Source organism: Phoca vitulina, unplaced genomic scaffold, assembly GCF_004348235.1.
Source record: "Phoca vitulina isolate PV1807 unplaced genomic scaffold, GSC_HSeal_1.0 scaffold1, whole genome shotgun sequence".
NCBI classification, from domain to species: Eukaryota; Metazoa; Chordata; class Mammalia; order Carnivora; family Phocidae; genus Phoca; species Phoca vitulina.
In genome coordinates this window covers 71,535,090-71,548,601 of record NW_022589704.1, presented here as the reverse complement: position 1 = coordinate 71,548,601, position 13,512 = coordinate 71,535,090, and the positions used below count along the sequence as shown (strand labels likewise).

The window sequence follows — 13,512 nt, the reverse complement described above, 5'->3', positions numbered from 1 at the left end:
GCTCAGGTTATGATCCTGGAGTCCTAGGATCGAGTCCCGCATCGGGCTCCCTGCTCAGCAGGGAGTCTGCTTCTCCCTCTGACCCTCCCCCCTCTCGTGCTCTCTCTCCCATTCTCTCTCTCAAATGAATAAATAAAATCTTTAAAAAAAAAAAAAAAAGAAAACTACAAATCTCACTATCTTGCATAAATATAAATGCAAAACTCTTTTACAAAATATTAATAAGTCCGGTCCAACAATATATAAAAAGTTCATTCATTATGACCAAGTGTGGTTTATCCCAAGAATGCAAGGTTGGATTGGGATTTGAAAATTAAGCAATGTAATTCACTGCATTAATAGAAGGATGGAGAAAACCCCTTTATCTCAATAAAGAAAGAACATTTGGTAAGTTTCAACACCCAATTATAATGAAGTCTTTCAACAAACTAAGATAAAGGCTGTCTATGGAAAACCTAAAGCTAATAAATTTAATGATGAAATACTAACGACTTTAAGATTTTAGCCAGTGTAGTAAGGCAAGAAAAAGAATTAAGAGGCACACAGATAGGAAACCAAAAGTCAAATTGTCTTGATTCACAGAAGTCATGATTTTATGTATAAACTCCAGAATGGGAGTCAACAAACTATAGCCAAATTTGGTCTGTCACCTATTTTTGCATGACCTGTGCCTAAGGTGGATATTACACTTTTTTTGCTGGTACTGGGTGTAAAATGGATACAACCATGTTGGAAAACAGCTTAACAGTTTCTTATGTAATTACCTGTATGCTTATCGTATGACGCAGCAATTCTCCTGGATGTGACCCGGGAATGAATGAAATATGTCCACACAAATACTTATATATGAATGTTCATGGCACCATTATTTACACTACCTCCAAATTAAAATTTTATCAGTGGGTGAATGAATAAGCAAAGTATCTCATGTTCATACTGCTCAACAACAACAAAAAAGAAATCACTGATATAACATGGATAAAGTCTCGAAAATAAACTGAGTTAAAGAAGTCAGCGTAAAAAAGTACACAGTGCATTTATTCCATTTACATAAAATTTTAGAACAGACGAAATTCATTTATAATGACAGCAAATCACGATTGCCAAGGAGCAGAAGGAGGGGCAGTCCTACAAAGGAGTTAAGGCAGTGTTCAGAGTGTGACTGAATTAAATGTGATTTGAGTTGTGGTTCATTGTTGTGTACATTTAGTAAAACCCATCAAACTACACCTTTAAAATGGGTGTGTTTTATTGTATGTAAGTTATATTTCAACAGAGTTTGCTTTAAAGGTAAAAAATATTAACTTTCTTTTAAAATCCCATATGACTTAGCTTAAACTAGACACTGAACTTCAGCAAAGCACAGATCCTTTGGTAGACTTTTTTTTTTTTTTTAACCTCCAGCATGCAGCTGGGTACCAGGCACCCAATAAATAGTTTTGACCAAATGCTTGAGTGAAAGACAGGAGCAAGGTGACCTAATAGGCTAGGAGTAGAAGAACAGAGTTCCCTGGAGAGGTCAGCCAGCAGGGCTCCAGGGCCAGAGTTCAAGTCTAGCAGAGGCTGGGTGAAGCTGTTGGTTATAAAGTTTTTGTTTTAGATTTGTTCATCCTAACATGTATTTTTCTTTTGGAGAGGAATGTGTGCAATGTAATCCGCCACGGATGGAATTACAGATAAAGTCTTTTGGATGGCAGACAGAGATTCAGACGATTAACTGTGGAGTACTTTATATAGGAAACGATTTTACTGAAATAATGTAAAGAAGCCTGTGTTGGTAGTTTTAATAAAATCAAGCCTGACTCGTCTGTTTGAGGGCCAAGATTATGGAAATAACATCTTATGCTTCAGGAGTATTTTAAGATTGAAACAGTTATATTCGTATTTACTTAGGAAGAAACAAAATTGGTGGATAAGTAAAACTTTAACCCTGCGGAAAAATTTAATATTTGAATTTGGCTTCTCTGTGTTAACGCTGAAGAAATTGCTTTAGGTTATACAACTCCATAAATGTTACATGTCCAGTATTACCAGAAAGGTACTTTTACAGGGGATGATCATGTTTTATTTCACATCGGAAAAGTAAACTTGAGTCAGTGTATTCTGCTTTTTAGTCCTTTAAAGTTTTATTGCAGTACTTTTCAGAGTTTTAGGGAAAATTCTCAGTGGCCCCACACCTGCATCCTTGTAAGGGATGAGTGCTTTGGTTGGAAGTCATCCATATTTTAGTCTTTTATTTTTTTTTTACCATAATAATTCATTGGCTCATCTTTGCCTATTATGAAGAGTTGACATATTTGGTTTTGTGGGCTTGTTTGGATCAACAAATGTGGTTAATCCAAGGAATGCATCGTGTTCTACTTACACACCTCTTGTAACTGCACGTAGATGTGTCCTTGGAAAGAAGAAAATTAACCCCACCCCAACCCCATTCATTTACCTATAATTTTCCTATGACATGTTTGCAGTCACTGGGCACTTAATACATACCAGACCTGGTATTTTGACAGATGGGACTGTTTCCTTCTGGTGGAGGTTCTTAGTGGGGTTGGTCCAGCCTTCCTCTGGCAGCCTTACTTTGAGGTAGTAAAAACCAGATCTGGATTTCATGGAGTGTGGTTGATAGACTGTCTTCCTCAGAATCATCCAGTATGTCTGCTTGTGAAAAATTAATCCTAAAATGATTGAATGGGGGTGGGGGTGCACCATTGGCAGTCACCACAGTAGTAGTTGTTTCAGGCAAGGATCACCAGTGGCTGCTAAAACTGGGAGGTAAGTATGAGAAGCAGGGTATTATTTACATGATCTATTTACGTAGTCTCAAATTATCTCTCCACAAAATATTATTAATTACCAAGGGAAAATAAGAGCTGAATAGTGGAAAAACCTGGCATAGACCATCTAAACCAAGTGATCTAAGTCCAAACTAACATTAATGGGACAAATCAGTATGTGACTTCTCCTACTTTCCCCTCCCCCTTAGTTTAACATACATAGATGAATTTGAATAAGCTAAAATTTAGGTCTACTTTTCTTCCCTCTGATACTTTCTGTGTATAAAATGTCCTAGCCAGTATCTCTGGACCATGATTTCCAAGATGGAGCAAAAACTTTGGTTACCCTTCAGACTATGCTATATGCCATAATATTTCAACACTCTGGTGTGTGTTTTGCAGCTTGAAAGCATACAGATACCTTTGATCTTATCTAGCTAGGTGATTTGCTTAGCTGTTTGCCTCTCTGTACAAATACCTGTTCTAAAATTTTGAACAGTATTACTTTTTGGTTCCCAGATGGAGCTCTTGGAAGGAACACAGTCCAAAGATATCCATAGAGACCTATATTGGATTTGTTAAGGCTCATTGGCAGTATATTCCTGTATCGCTGTAACACCTCCATGTCTCCCAGGATATATTATTCATCACCAGCACTGGATCCATTTCCTTGATGAATTTACTCTGCTAACATCAGTGCTTTCATTGGTCTAGTGCTCAGTGTGAGATTCTGCAGTCACCATTTGTTAGCTCTCTGTTCCTAGAAGGGTGGAGGCCAGTGTCCTCTCCCCTCTGGCCCTGCATATAAGATTTTGACAGAATCATCAGATACTAGCTCAAACACCTTTTAGCTTTTTACAGGTGGAAAACATCTTTTATCCTCCTATAAAATTTGTTTTACACAGACAAATTGGGAATTGAATACAAGCAACTTTTTTTCTCCTTTTAATGTATTACTAAGCAGAGGAAGAAGGTAGAGATTGATTGAACTACATAGCCCAGTATTTTATTTTGTTTTGTTTTTATTTAAATTCAATTAGCCAATGCAGAGTACACCATTAGTTTCAGATGGTAGTGTTCAACAATTCATCAGTTGCTTATAACACCCAGTGCTCATCACATCACATGCCCTCCTTAATGCCCATTACCAAGTTACTCATCCCTCCCACCCACCTCACCTTCAGCAACCCTGTTTGTTTCCCATAGTTAAGAGTCTCTCATGGTTTGTCTCCCTCTGATTTCTTCCCATTCAGTTTTCCCTCCCTTCCCTTATGGTCCTCTGCACTGATTTTTATATTCCATATATGAGTGAAACCATATGATAATTGTCTTTCTCTGATTGACTTATCTCACTTAGCATAATACCCTCCAGTTCCATCCACGTCGATGCAAATGGTAAGTATTCATCCTTTCTGATGGCTGAGTAATATTCCATTTTGTGTGTGTGTGTGTGTGTGTGTGTGTGTGTGTGTGTGTGTGTACATGCACCCTTCTTTTTTTTTTTTTAAAGATTCTATTTATTTGACAGAGACACAGTGAGAGAGGGAACACAAGCAGGTGGAGTGGGGGAGGGAGAAGCAGGCCCCCCCACAGAGCAGGGAGCCTGATGTGGGGCTCGATCCCAGGATGACCTGAGCCGAAGGCAGACGCTTAACAACTGAGCCACCCAGGCGCCCTATATATACCCTTCTTTATCCATTCATCTGTTGAAGGACATCTCAGCTCCTTCCACAGTTTGGCTATTGTGGACATTGCTGCTATGAACATTGGGGTGCATGTGACCCTTCTTTTCACTACATCTGTATCTTTGGGATAAATAACTAGTAGTGCAATTGCTGAGTCATAGGGTAGCTCTACTTTTAACTTCTTGAGGAACCTCCATACTGTTTTCCAGAGTGGCTGCACCAGCTTGCATTCCCACCAACAGTGTAAGAGGGTTCCCCTTTCTCCACATCCTTGCCAACATTTGTTGTTTCCTGACTTGTTAATTTTAGCCATTCTAACTGGTGTAAGGTGGTATCTCATTGTGGTTTTGATTTGTATTTCCCTGTTGTCAGGTGGTGTGGAGCATTTTTTTCATGTGTCTGTTGGCCATCTGTATGTCTTCTTTGGAGAAAAGTCTGTTCGTGTCGTCTGCCCATTTCTTGACTGGATTATTTGATTTTTGGGTATTGACTTGGATAAGTTCTTTATAGATTTTGGATACTAGCCCTCTATCTGGTGTGTCATTTGCAGATATCTTCTCCTATTCCGTAGGTTGCCTTTTAGTTTTATTGACTGTTTCCTTTGCTGTGCAGAAGCTTTTTATCTTGACGAAGTCTCAAAAGTTCATTTTTGCTTTTGTCTCTCACATTTGGAGATGTGTCTAGCAAGAAGTTGCTGTGGCCGAGGTCAAAGAGGTTGCTGCCTGTGTTCTTCTCTAGGATTTTGATGCATTCCTATCTCACATTTAGGTCTTTCATTTTGAGTTTATCTTTGTGTATGGTGTAAGAGAATGGTCCAGTTTCATTCTGCATGTGGCTGTCCAATTTTCCTGGCACCATTTATTGAAGAGACTGTTCTTTTTCCATTGGATGTTCTTTCCTGCTTTGTTGAAGATTAGTTGACCATAGAATTGAGGGTCCATTTCTGAATTCTCTGTTCTGTTCCATTGATCTATGTGTCTGTTTTTGTGCCAGTACCATGCTGTCTTGATGATCACAGATTCGTAATACAGCTTGAAGTCAGGCACTATGATGCCCCCAGCTTTGGTTTTCTTTTTCAACATTCCTTTGGCTATTCGGGGGTCTTTTCTGGTTCCGTACAAATTTTAGGATTATTTGTTCCAGCTCTGTGGGAAAGGTCAGTGGTATTTTGATAGGGATTGCATTGAATGTGTAGATTGCTCTGGGTAGCGTAGACATTTTAACAATATTTATTCTTCCAATCCATGAGCATGGAATGTTTTTCCATTTCTTTGTGTCTTCCTCAATTTCTTTCATAAGTGTTCTGTAGTTTTTAGAGTACAGATTCTTTTCCTCTTTGATTAGATTTATTCTTAGTTATGGTTTTTGGTGCAGTTATAAATGGGATCAAATCCTTAATTTCTCTTTCTTCAGTCTCATTGTTAGTGTATAGAAATGCAACTGATTTCTGTGCACTGATTTTATATCCTGCCATGTTGCTGAATTGCTGTATGAGTTCTAGCAATTTTGGGGTGGTCTTTTGGGTTTTCCACATAAAGTATCATGTCTGCAAAGAGTGAGAGTTTGATTTCTTCTTTGCCAATTTGAATGCCTTTTATTTCTTTTTGTTGTCTGATTGCTGAGGTTAGGACTTCTAGCACTATGTTGAACAACAGTGGTGAGAGTGGGCATCCCTGTTGTGTTCCTGACCTTAAGGGAAAAGCTCTGTTTTTCCCCATTGAGAATGATACTCGCTTTATAGCCCAGTATTTTAATCTTCCGTGTTAACCAGTTTGGAAGGAGTTGTTAATATTACAATGCCTATATTTGCATTTATTAACAAAATTTAAAATTAGAAAGTTTTCTCAATTTTACAACTATTTTATTGAAAATCTAGTAGCTTATTTTGATAAAACTTTTTTTTTCAATCATTGCTTTAAAAAATTATATGAACTTACAGGAACAGAACACCTAAGTTGTAAAAAAATACTTACGGGTATGCCTAATATAAGCGGTTATGGTTTTTAAAGGGTTCTAAAATGATTCAGCCTAATGTAAGTGATATTTTACTTCAGAGCAGCATAGCTAATGGTAATTAGTATCATTCCAGTGTCTTGGAGGAGAAGACACCAGAAGGGTCAGGCACACATAGAGGACCAAAATCTCACTCTCCAGAGGCACCTTTCTGTGGCTCTGTTCCAAAGTTATATTTATAGATCTCTCAGGAAAAAATTGTTCTATTTCCCAGGAGAAGTTAAATTGGACAATCTATTAATGAGGGGAAATGTTGCCTAAAACACTAATCAAGGTGGATTAGTGAGTGGATATACAGCAGTATTGCCAGAAACATAAGAAAGGCACCTGTACATTAAAATGTCGTACCTTCATAAAAAGAAAATAGAGAGGTGTGTGTTCATGTTTTTAAGGCAAGTTTGTTGAGGTATTATTTACATGCAATGAAATGTACCCTTTCAGTGAGTAGTTCTATGAGTTTTGACAAATAAAACAGCCATGGAACCACAATCAAAATATAGAACACGGCCATCAGCCCAGAAGATGTTCTGTAGAAGGTTTTCCAAGAGGTGGTTGGAGTCTTTGGACAGACACAGTGTGACCCAACAAGCACTTGCCACTGCTGCTGTGACGCTGATGGGCTGATCTCCGGTCCTTCTCTTCGCCCTGTCTGCAAGGGGGGGCACCTTGGGACCCTTTCCCTGTAACACCTTTGCAGTTAGGCTCACGGAGACCCAGTGAAAAATTTCCGGCACTCTGTTCCAGTGAAAAACAGCCTTTGAAAATGCTCCTACCACTAACGTTCTCCAGCTGTGGATTTTTAAGTTTATGCAGGACTGGGCATTTATATTTTAAGTATTCAACATTTATTGTTGTTTTGTTAGTTTAGGTTTGCAAAATAAGTACTTTAAGAGAAAGCGTATAAACTTCTGGGAAACAAATGGCACGCCCTACAGGAGAACTCATGGGCTAAGCAACCTGGCCTTTTAAACACAGGAATAGCTGAGAAAACAGATTAAGTTGCTGTGCTGCTTATTTATGCTTCTTTACATCAAAAATACAACTCTATACTCAGAGTGATTTTACATGTTTTTTAGAATAACATTTTACAAATGTAGTTACTTAACTTGGTGAACATAATTCCTTTCACTAATTATTAATGGTCATTCTCTAACGTAACTCTGGTTTGCCTCCTAAGCTTAAATGGAAAAGAACAATATCCTTTCCTGGTGTTCAGATTTCACCAGGCTTGTGACCTTTGGGTTAACTTTACCAAAGCAATTAAAACTATTAATAAGGACACAGTTTTCATTTGGCAGTTAACAACTCTAGATGGAAAATCGCCAGCTGTTTGCTTCTAGGTTAGAGAAAAGGCATTAATTTGTTTAGCATCACCAGTGCTTCTCTGAGTCTTCCCTTCTTTCCGATCGCAGCAAATACAGTTGGGGAACCAGTTTCTTGGCTGGGAAGCCACTCCTACGATAACTGATCAAACTGGCGGAGGACTAGCTGCTCCACCAAAACCGTCCCAGCCAGGATTCTCCCATCTGGTATTTGGTCACCCTTGGCCCTTCTTTATCCCAGTCAGCGTATAACCTGAATAAGTTTTAAATGAGAGATGCCAGCCACTTATTTAGCCACTCCTAAAGGAAAAAAGTATTTTCCTAAAGAGTAGTTTCCTGAGGGGTGCCTGGATGGCTCAGTTATTAAGCGTCTGCCTTTGGCTCAGGTCATGATCCCAGGGTCCTGGGATCAAGCCCTACATCGGGCTCCCTGCTCAGCAGGGAGTCTGCTTGTCCCTCTCCCTGTGCTGCTCCCCCTGCTTGTGTCTGTTTGTCAAATAAATAAAATCTTAAAAAAAAAAAAAAGTAATTTCCTGAAATAAAAGCATATCTGTTCCTAAAGTCTTTTGACTTTCTGCAGACGTTTTTTTTATCTTTGCAACTATTTATATTTGCTAATTTACCAGTGCTTACTGTTTTTAGCTGTACTATCAACCTCATTTTAAAATTATGTTTGCAAAGTTAATTATACTTATCAGTAAATGGAAAAATCAGAATAAGTATTTCCCATTAATGTAATAGCATTAGAAAAATAATTTTTGCAGCTTTTTATTGCAATATTAAGTAACAAATGGTCACTTTGAAAGAGCCAAATTCAATTTTAACACTTTTTTATAGACATGATAGAGTTATGGTAAATTAATATGCTGTGCCTCTATACTGTGAGTATGGTAGGCAAAATAATACTCCCCTCTCCAAAGATATGAGGTCCTAAAACCTGTAGCCGGTAAGTATTACTTTATTTGGAAAGAGATCTTTATGGATGTAATTAAGGGCCTTGAGGGTAGGAGATTATCCTGGATTATCTAGGTCAGCTCTAAATGCCTTCAAACTGTCCATGGAAGAGAGAGACAGAGGGTGATTTGACACATACAGAGGAGAAGGCAATGTGAAGGCAGAGACAGATTTGCCGTGGTGTGGCCACAAGCCTGGTATGCCACCAACCACCAGAAGCTGTAAGGGGCAAAGAACATATTCTTCTCTTCAACTTCTGGAATGAGTATATCCTAGTTTACAACCTTGATTTCAGCCAAAGCCAAATGAAACTAATTTCAAGTTTCCAGTCTCCGGAACTGTGACAGTATAAATTTCTGTTGTTATAATCTACCCGATCTGAGATGATTTGTTAGAGCAGGCCTAGGACACTAATACAGGTTTTGATACTAGAAGGTGGGATGATGATGTAACAAATACCTAAAAATGTGGAAGTGGCTTTGGAATTGGACATGGGTAGAGGCTGGAAGAAATTTGAGGCATATCCTAGAAAAGGCCTAGACTGCCTTAAACACACTCTTGGTAGAGAGAGGGACTTTGAAGTTGCTTCTGGTGACAGCTGAGAAGGAAATGAGGAAGATATAGTTGGAGACTAGAGGAAAAGTGATCCTTGTTATATAGTGGGAGAAAACTTAGCTAAATTGGCTACCACAGTTGTGTGGAAAGCATGTAAGCAATGAATTTGGATATTTAGCTGAAAAGACTTCCAGCCAAAATGCTGGTACAGCCTGGGTTCTTCTTGCTGCTCATGGTAAATTGTGAGAGGAAAGATAGAAATTGAGGGGAAAACTCTCAGGGCAAAAATGAGCTACAGCTTGATGATTTGGAAAATTTCCAGTCTATCCAGATTGCAAAAGACACTAAAATTAGGAAATTTATTGTTCGGAAAGTATGCTCTGGAGAGAAGGCCAAAGGAGAAACTAGACAGTCTTTAGTGCTGACAGAATTAGGTGTGTGACTCATGGATCCCCTCAACCATCTCAACAGGAAACAGGAATAGAGATGGGATTTTCCAGGAAAGATCTGTGGAGGACCCTCTTGTTTAATGGCATGAATACACAGGAGACCCACATGGTTTTTTAGACTATTAAATCAGCAGAAACAATGCTGACTTGACTTTTGAAAGGCACAGAGACAGGATGGAATGTAAGATGGCTGTTGGACTTCCCAAAATTCTATAGGCAGAAAACAGCCTTATAAAACTACTCAGGTGCAAATATGCGCTACCCTTTAAAGAAAAAGGAAAAATGACTCCAAGGGTAGAGTCTCAAGCCATGGAGTATTACTTACAGGCCTTGAAACCTTGCCCCACTGGATTTTGAAATTACTTGGGCTGCATGACTTCTGTTTTCTACCTTGTAGAGTGGGGGATGTCATAGCTATTATCCTATGCCTGCCTCACCATCTTATTTTGGAAGCAGATAACTTGCCTTCTAGTTTCACAGATCAACAGATAGAGAGGAATTGTGCCCCAGGATGGATCATTCCCAGAATCTCACCCATACCTGATTTAGATGTTTAGATGATGAGATTTGGGACTTTGAGCCAATGAGGTTTACATGAGATTTGGTTCTTCTGGTGATGTTCTCTATAATGGGTTGAGATTCAGGATTATGTTGGGATGGGGTCCACATATTTTGCACATAGGACAGACACAAATCTTTGACTGCCCGGGATGAACTATGGTAGGCATAATAATGCTATGTCCTGTCTCCCACCAACTCCCAACCCCCAACTCTGAAGATATCAGGTCCCTATTCCTGGACCTATAAATGTTACTTTATTTGGAAAATGTCTTTTTAAAAAAAAAAAAAAATTTATTTATTTATGTGACACACAGAGAGATAGAGAACACAAGCAGGGGGGAGCGGCAGGCAGAGGGAGAGGGAGAAGCAGGCTCCCTGCTGAGCAGGGAGCCCGATGTGGGACGCGATCCCAGGACCCTGGAATCATGACCTGAGCCGAAGGCAGACACTTAACCAACTGAGCCACCCACGCGTCCCGGAAAATGTCTTTACAGATGTGATTAAGGGTCTTGAGATGGGGAAATTATCCTAGATTACCCAGGTGAGGCCTAATACCATCACAAGTGTCCTTGTTAGAGAGAGGCAGAGGGGGAGTTAACACACAGAGAGAAGGCAGTAGGAAGATGAAGGCAGATAGTGGAGTGATGAGACCACAGACCAAGGAACGTTGCAGCAACCAGAAGCTATGAGAGGAAAGGAACAGATTCTCCTCTGGAGACCTCCACAGGTAGCATGGCCCTGTGGGCACCTTGATTTTGGCCTACTGAAATTGATCTTTAAATTCTGTCCTTTAGAACTGTGATAAAAAGTGTTGTTGTTTTAAGGCATCAGCTTTATGGCAATTTGTTAAAGCAGACAGAAGAAACTAATACAATGACCCTTAAACATTTAGCCCTTAGTAAATGTTTGCTTTATTTTCCATTTCAATTTGATCTATCCCAGGTTATTACTAAGAGTCATGTAACATTTTGGGTAAATACTTTTTTTTTAAGATTTTATCTACTTAGTGGGGCAGGGGCAGAGGGAGAGGGAGAGAGAGAATCTCAAGCAGACTCCTTGCTGAAAACAGAGCCGGACTCAGGGCTCAATCCCACCTACCCGACTGAGCCACTGGGCACCCCTTGAGGAAATACTTGATTGTACTTTTAAATATTTTTTTCCTTTTTGTCAAAAAAGAATTTAGTAATTTCTCGACCCTTGATTTTTAAAATTGTGATGCTTGGTTTTGATATATATGTATTGCTTTATCTGAGAATCTTTATTCCTTTTTGTAGGAATTCTTCCTGTTATTCTTCTTATATCTTGGGTAGAAGTAATTTTTAACAATGCTACCTTGATTTATATTTATCTTATGAGTATTCCAGATATATATGACAAAAGAGCTCTAAAAGACATTGAAATTATATTAGCTGTTTTAATTAGAGGTGGACTTCAGTTATTAAAACTTAACATGATTGTAGTTAAATGGCAGTGTTAGGCAATAGTTCGCAGTTAAAAAATATATTGACAAATAATTATACATTTATTCTTTTGACATATACTTGGTAGAATGAATACTGGTTAGAATACAGTGATGAAGAAAAATTTTAAATGCATGGTCCCTACCTAATGGAGCTTACATATACTTGTAACTCAGATTCAGCAATTCTAATCATTAGAATCTATCCTGTTATTTAACGATGGTTCCCTTCCCACTTCTCTTTTCATAGTGTTTGATCATATTGGGATTATAATCTCACAAGGGAAGTCACACATTAAACAAACTCAAAAAAAGTATATATGTGAATTGATTTTGAGAAGTGCTGTAAATGAAAAGAACAGATATTACAGGAGAATATCTTGAGGGACCTACTTTAAATGGATGTTCAGATAAGGCCTTTTTCAAAGAGGTGGCGTTGAAGCTAAAACATGAAGAATGAATATTCTTTTCCTCATGTTTCCCACTGCTTCCTCCATGCTAGTTAGGAAAGTTCCTTTAATTAGAAGAAGACCCATGGGCTTCTATCATCAAAATATATCCAGAATCCAGCTACTCTCTATCTCCACCGTCCACTCCATGGTCCACATACCACCCTTGTCAAATTGCAGCCTAGACTTGGGGAAGCCTCCTGACTGGACCTCCTGTTTCTGCCCTTTCCGTATAGTCTAGTTTCAACAGAGGGATGATATTAAAAGGGATTCTGTCACCCTTCTGCCCAAATTTTTTCCAGCAATTTCCTATTCTCAGCGTAGAAGCCAATGTCTTTACAAGGTCCTTCAAAGACTTCCATGATCAGACCCGTGGTTTCTCTTCTTTCTCACTTGCTGCTTCAGATATACAGGTTTCCTCAGTGAACCCATGCCAAGCGCATTTCATGGCCTTTGCACTTGTCCTTCCCTCTGCTTGGAATACTGTTCTTTCATTTCTGCCTGCCTTGATTTTCTTCACTTCTAATTGTGATACATTTGGTAATCTCTGCAGGATAGTGACTAGGTACTTCAGCAAAACTTGGAAATAGAAAGGAGTTGCTGGCTGGGGCTGCCATGTAAGAATATTTAGAGTAGGGTCTTCTTTTGGCTCCAAAGTCCAGTAATCTGCAGACATGACCTGATCGTGCTGTGGATCATGGCCTCCTTAACTCTCAGGCTATGACTGCCTGCACACTGGGTATAAGATCTGTCACACCAGGAAGAGGTGACTGCCAATTCACCCCCTGGGGCCTATCACCCTCTAAAACCTAGAGCACCTACCATACCTGTACCTGAAGCTCAGTAGGACAGCTGTAGTCAGCTGTTTACAGCCCTTTCTCCCAACAATCCACAAGTTCCTGCCCTGTACTTCTAGAGGCATTAAGGACGTCATCTCTCACACCTCACTTTGTCTTTATTTCATTCATCACCAGAAGTCCACCGCTGTCTGGTTATCCTGTCAGTTGCCAATCTCCCATCCCCATCTTTCTGTTTATTCTCTTGCCCAGTCTAACCCCCATCTTCCCCATGCTTCCTCCCAAACTCCTACATTCTCTGGAACCTCTGCTCTGTGGTCAGCTATTAACCCCACATTCTCAACTTCCTCAAATCCTTCCTTTCCCACTTTTTGCCTTTAATAAGCAGCCTAGCTGTCCCCTGAGGGGGACTCCATATACCCTAAAATTCACTCTAGGGACATCTGATTATTCTGTTAACCTCTGAGTTTCTCGAATTCAGGGAATAGGATCAT

The 13,512-nt window shown here is 39.3% G+C and overlaps 1 protein-coding gene across 6 annotated transcripts in view; it reads left to right on the top strand.

Annotated features, from left to right (window-relative positions):
- Positions 1-13,512, top strand: part of PKP4 (plakophilin 4) — a 233,813-nt gene that overhangs the window by 92,729 nt on the left and 127,572 nt on the right. The window contains exon 3 of one of the 6 annotated variants that reach the window (XM_032410071.1): positions 4,132-4,169. The exons of the other annotated variants lie outside the window; for them this stretch is intronic. Within the exon in view, the coding sequence (XP_032265962.1) occupies positions 4,161-4,169 (9 nt within the window). The 5' untranslated portion in view covers positions 4,132-4,160. The remainder of the gene's footprint in view (positions 1-4,131; positions 4,170-13,512) is intronic. 6 annotated transcript variants of the gene reach the window in all.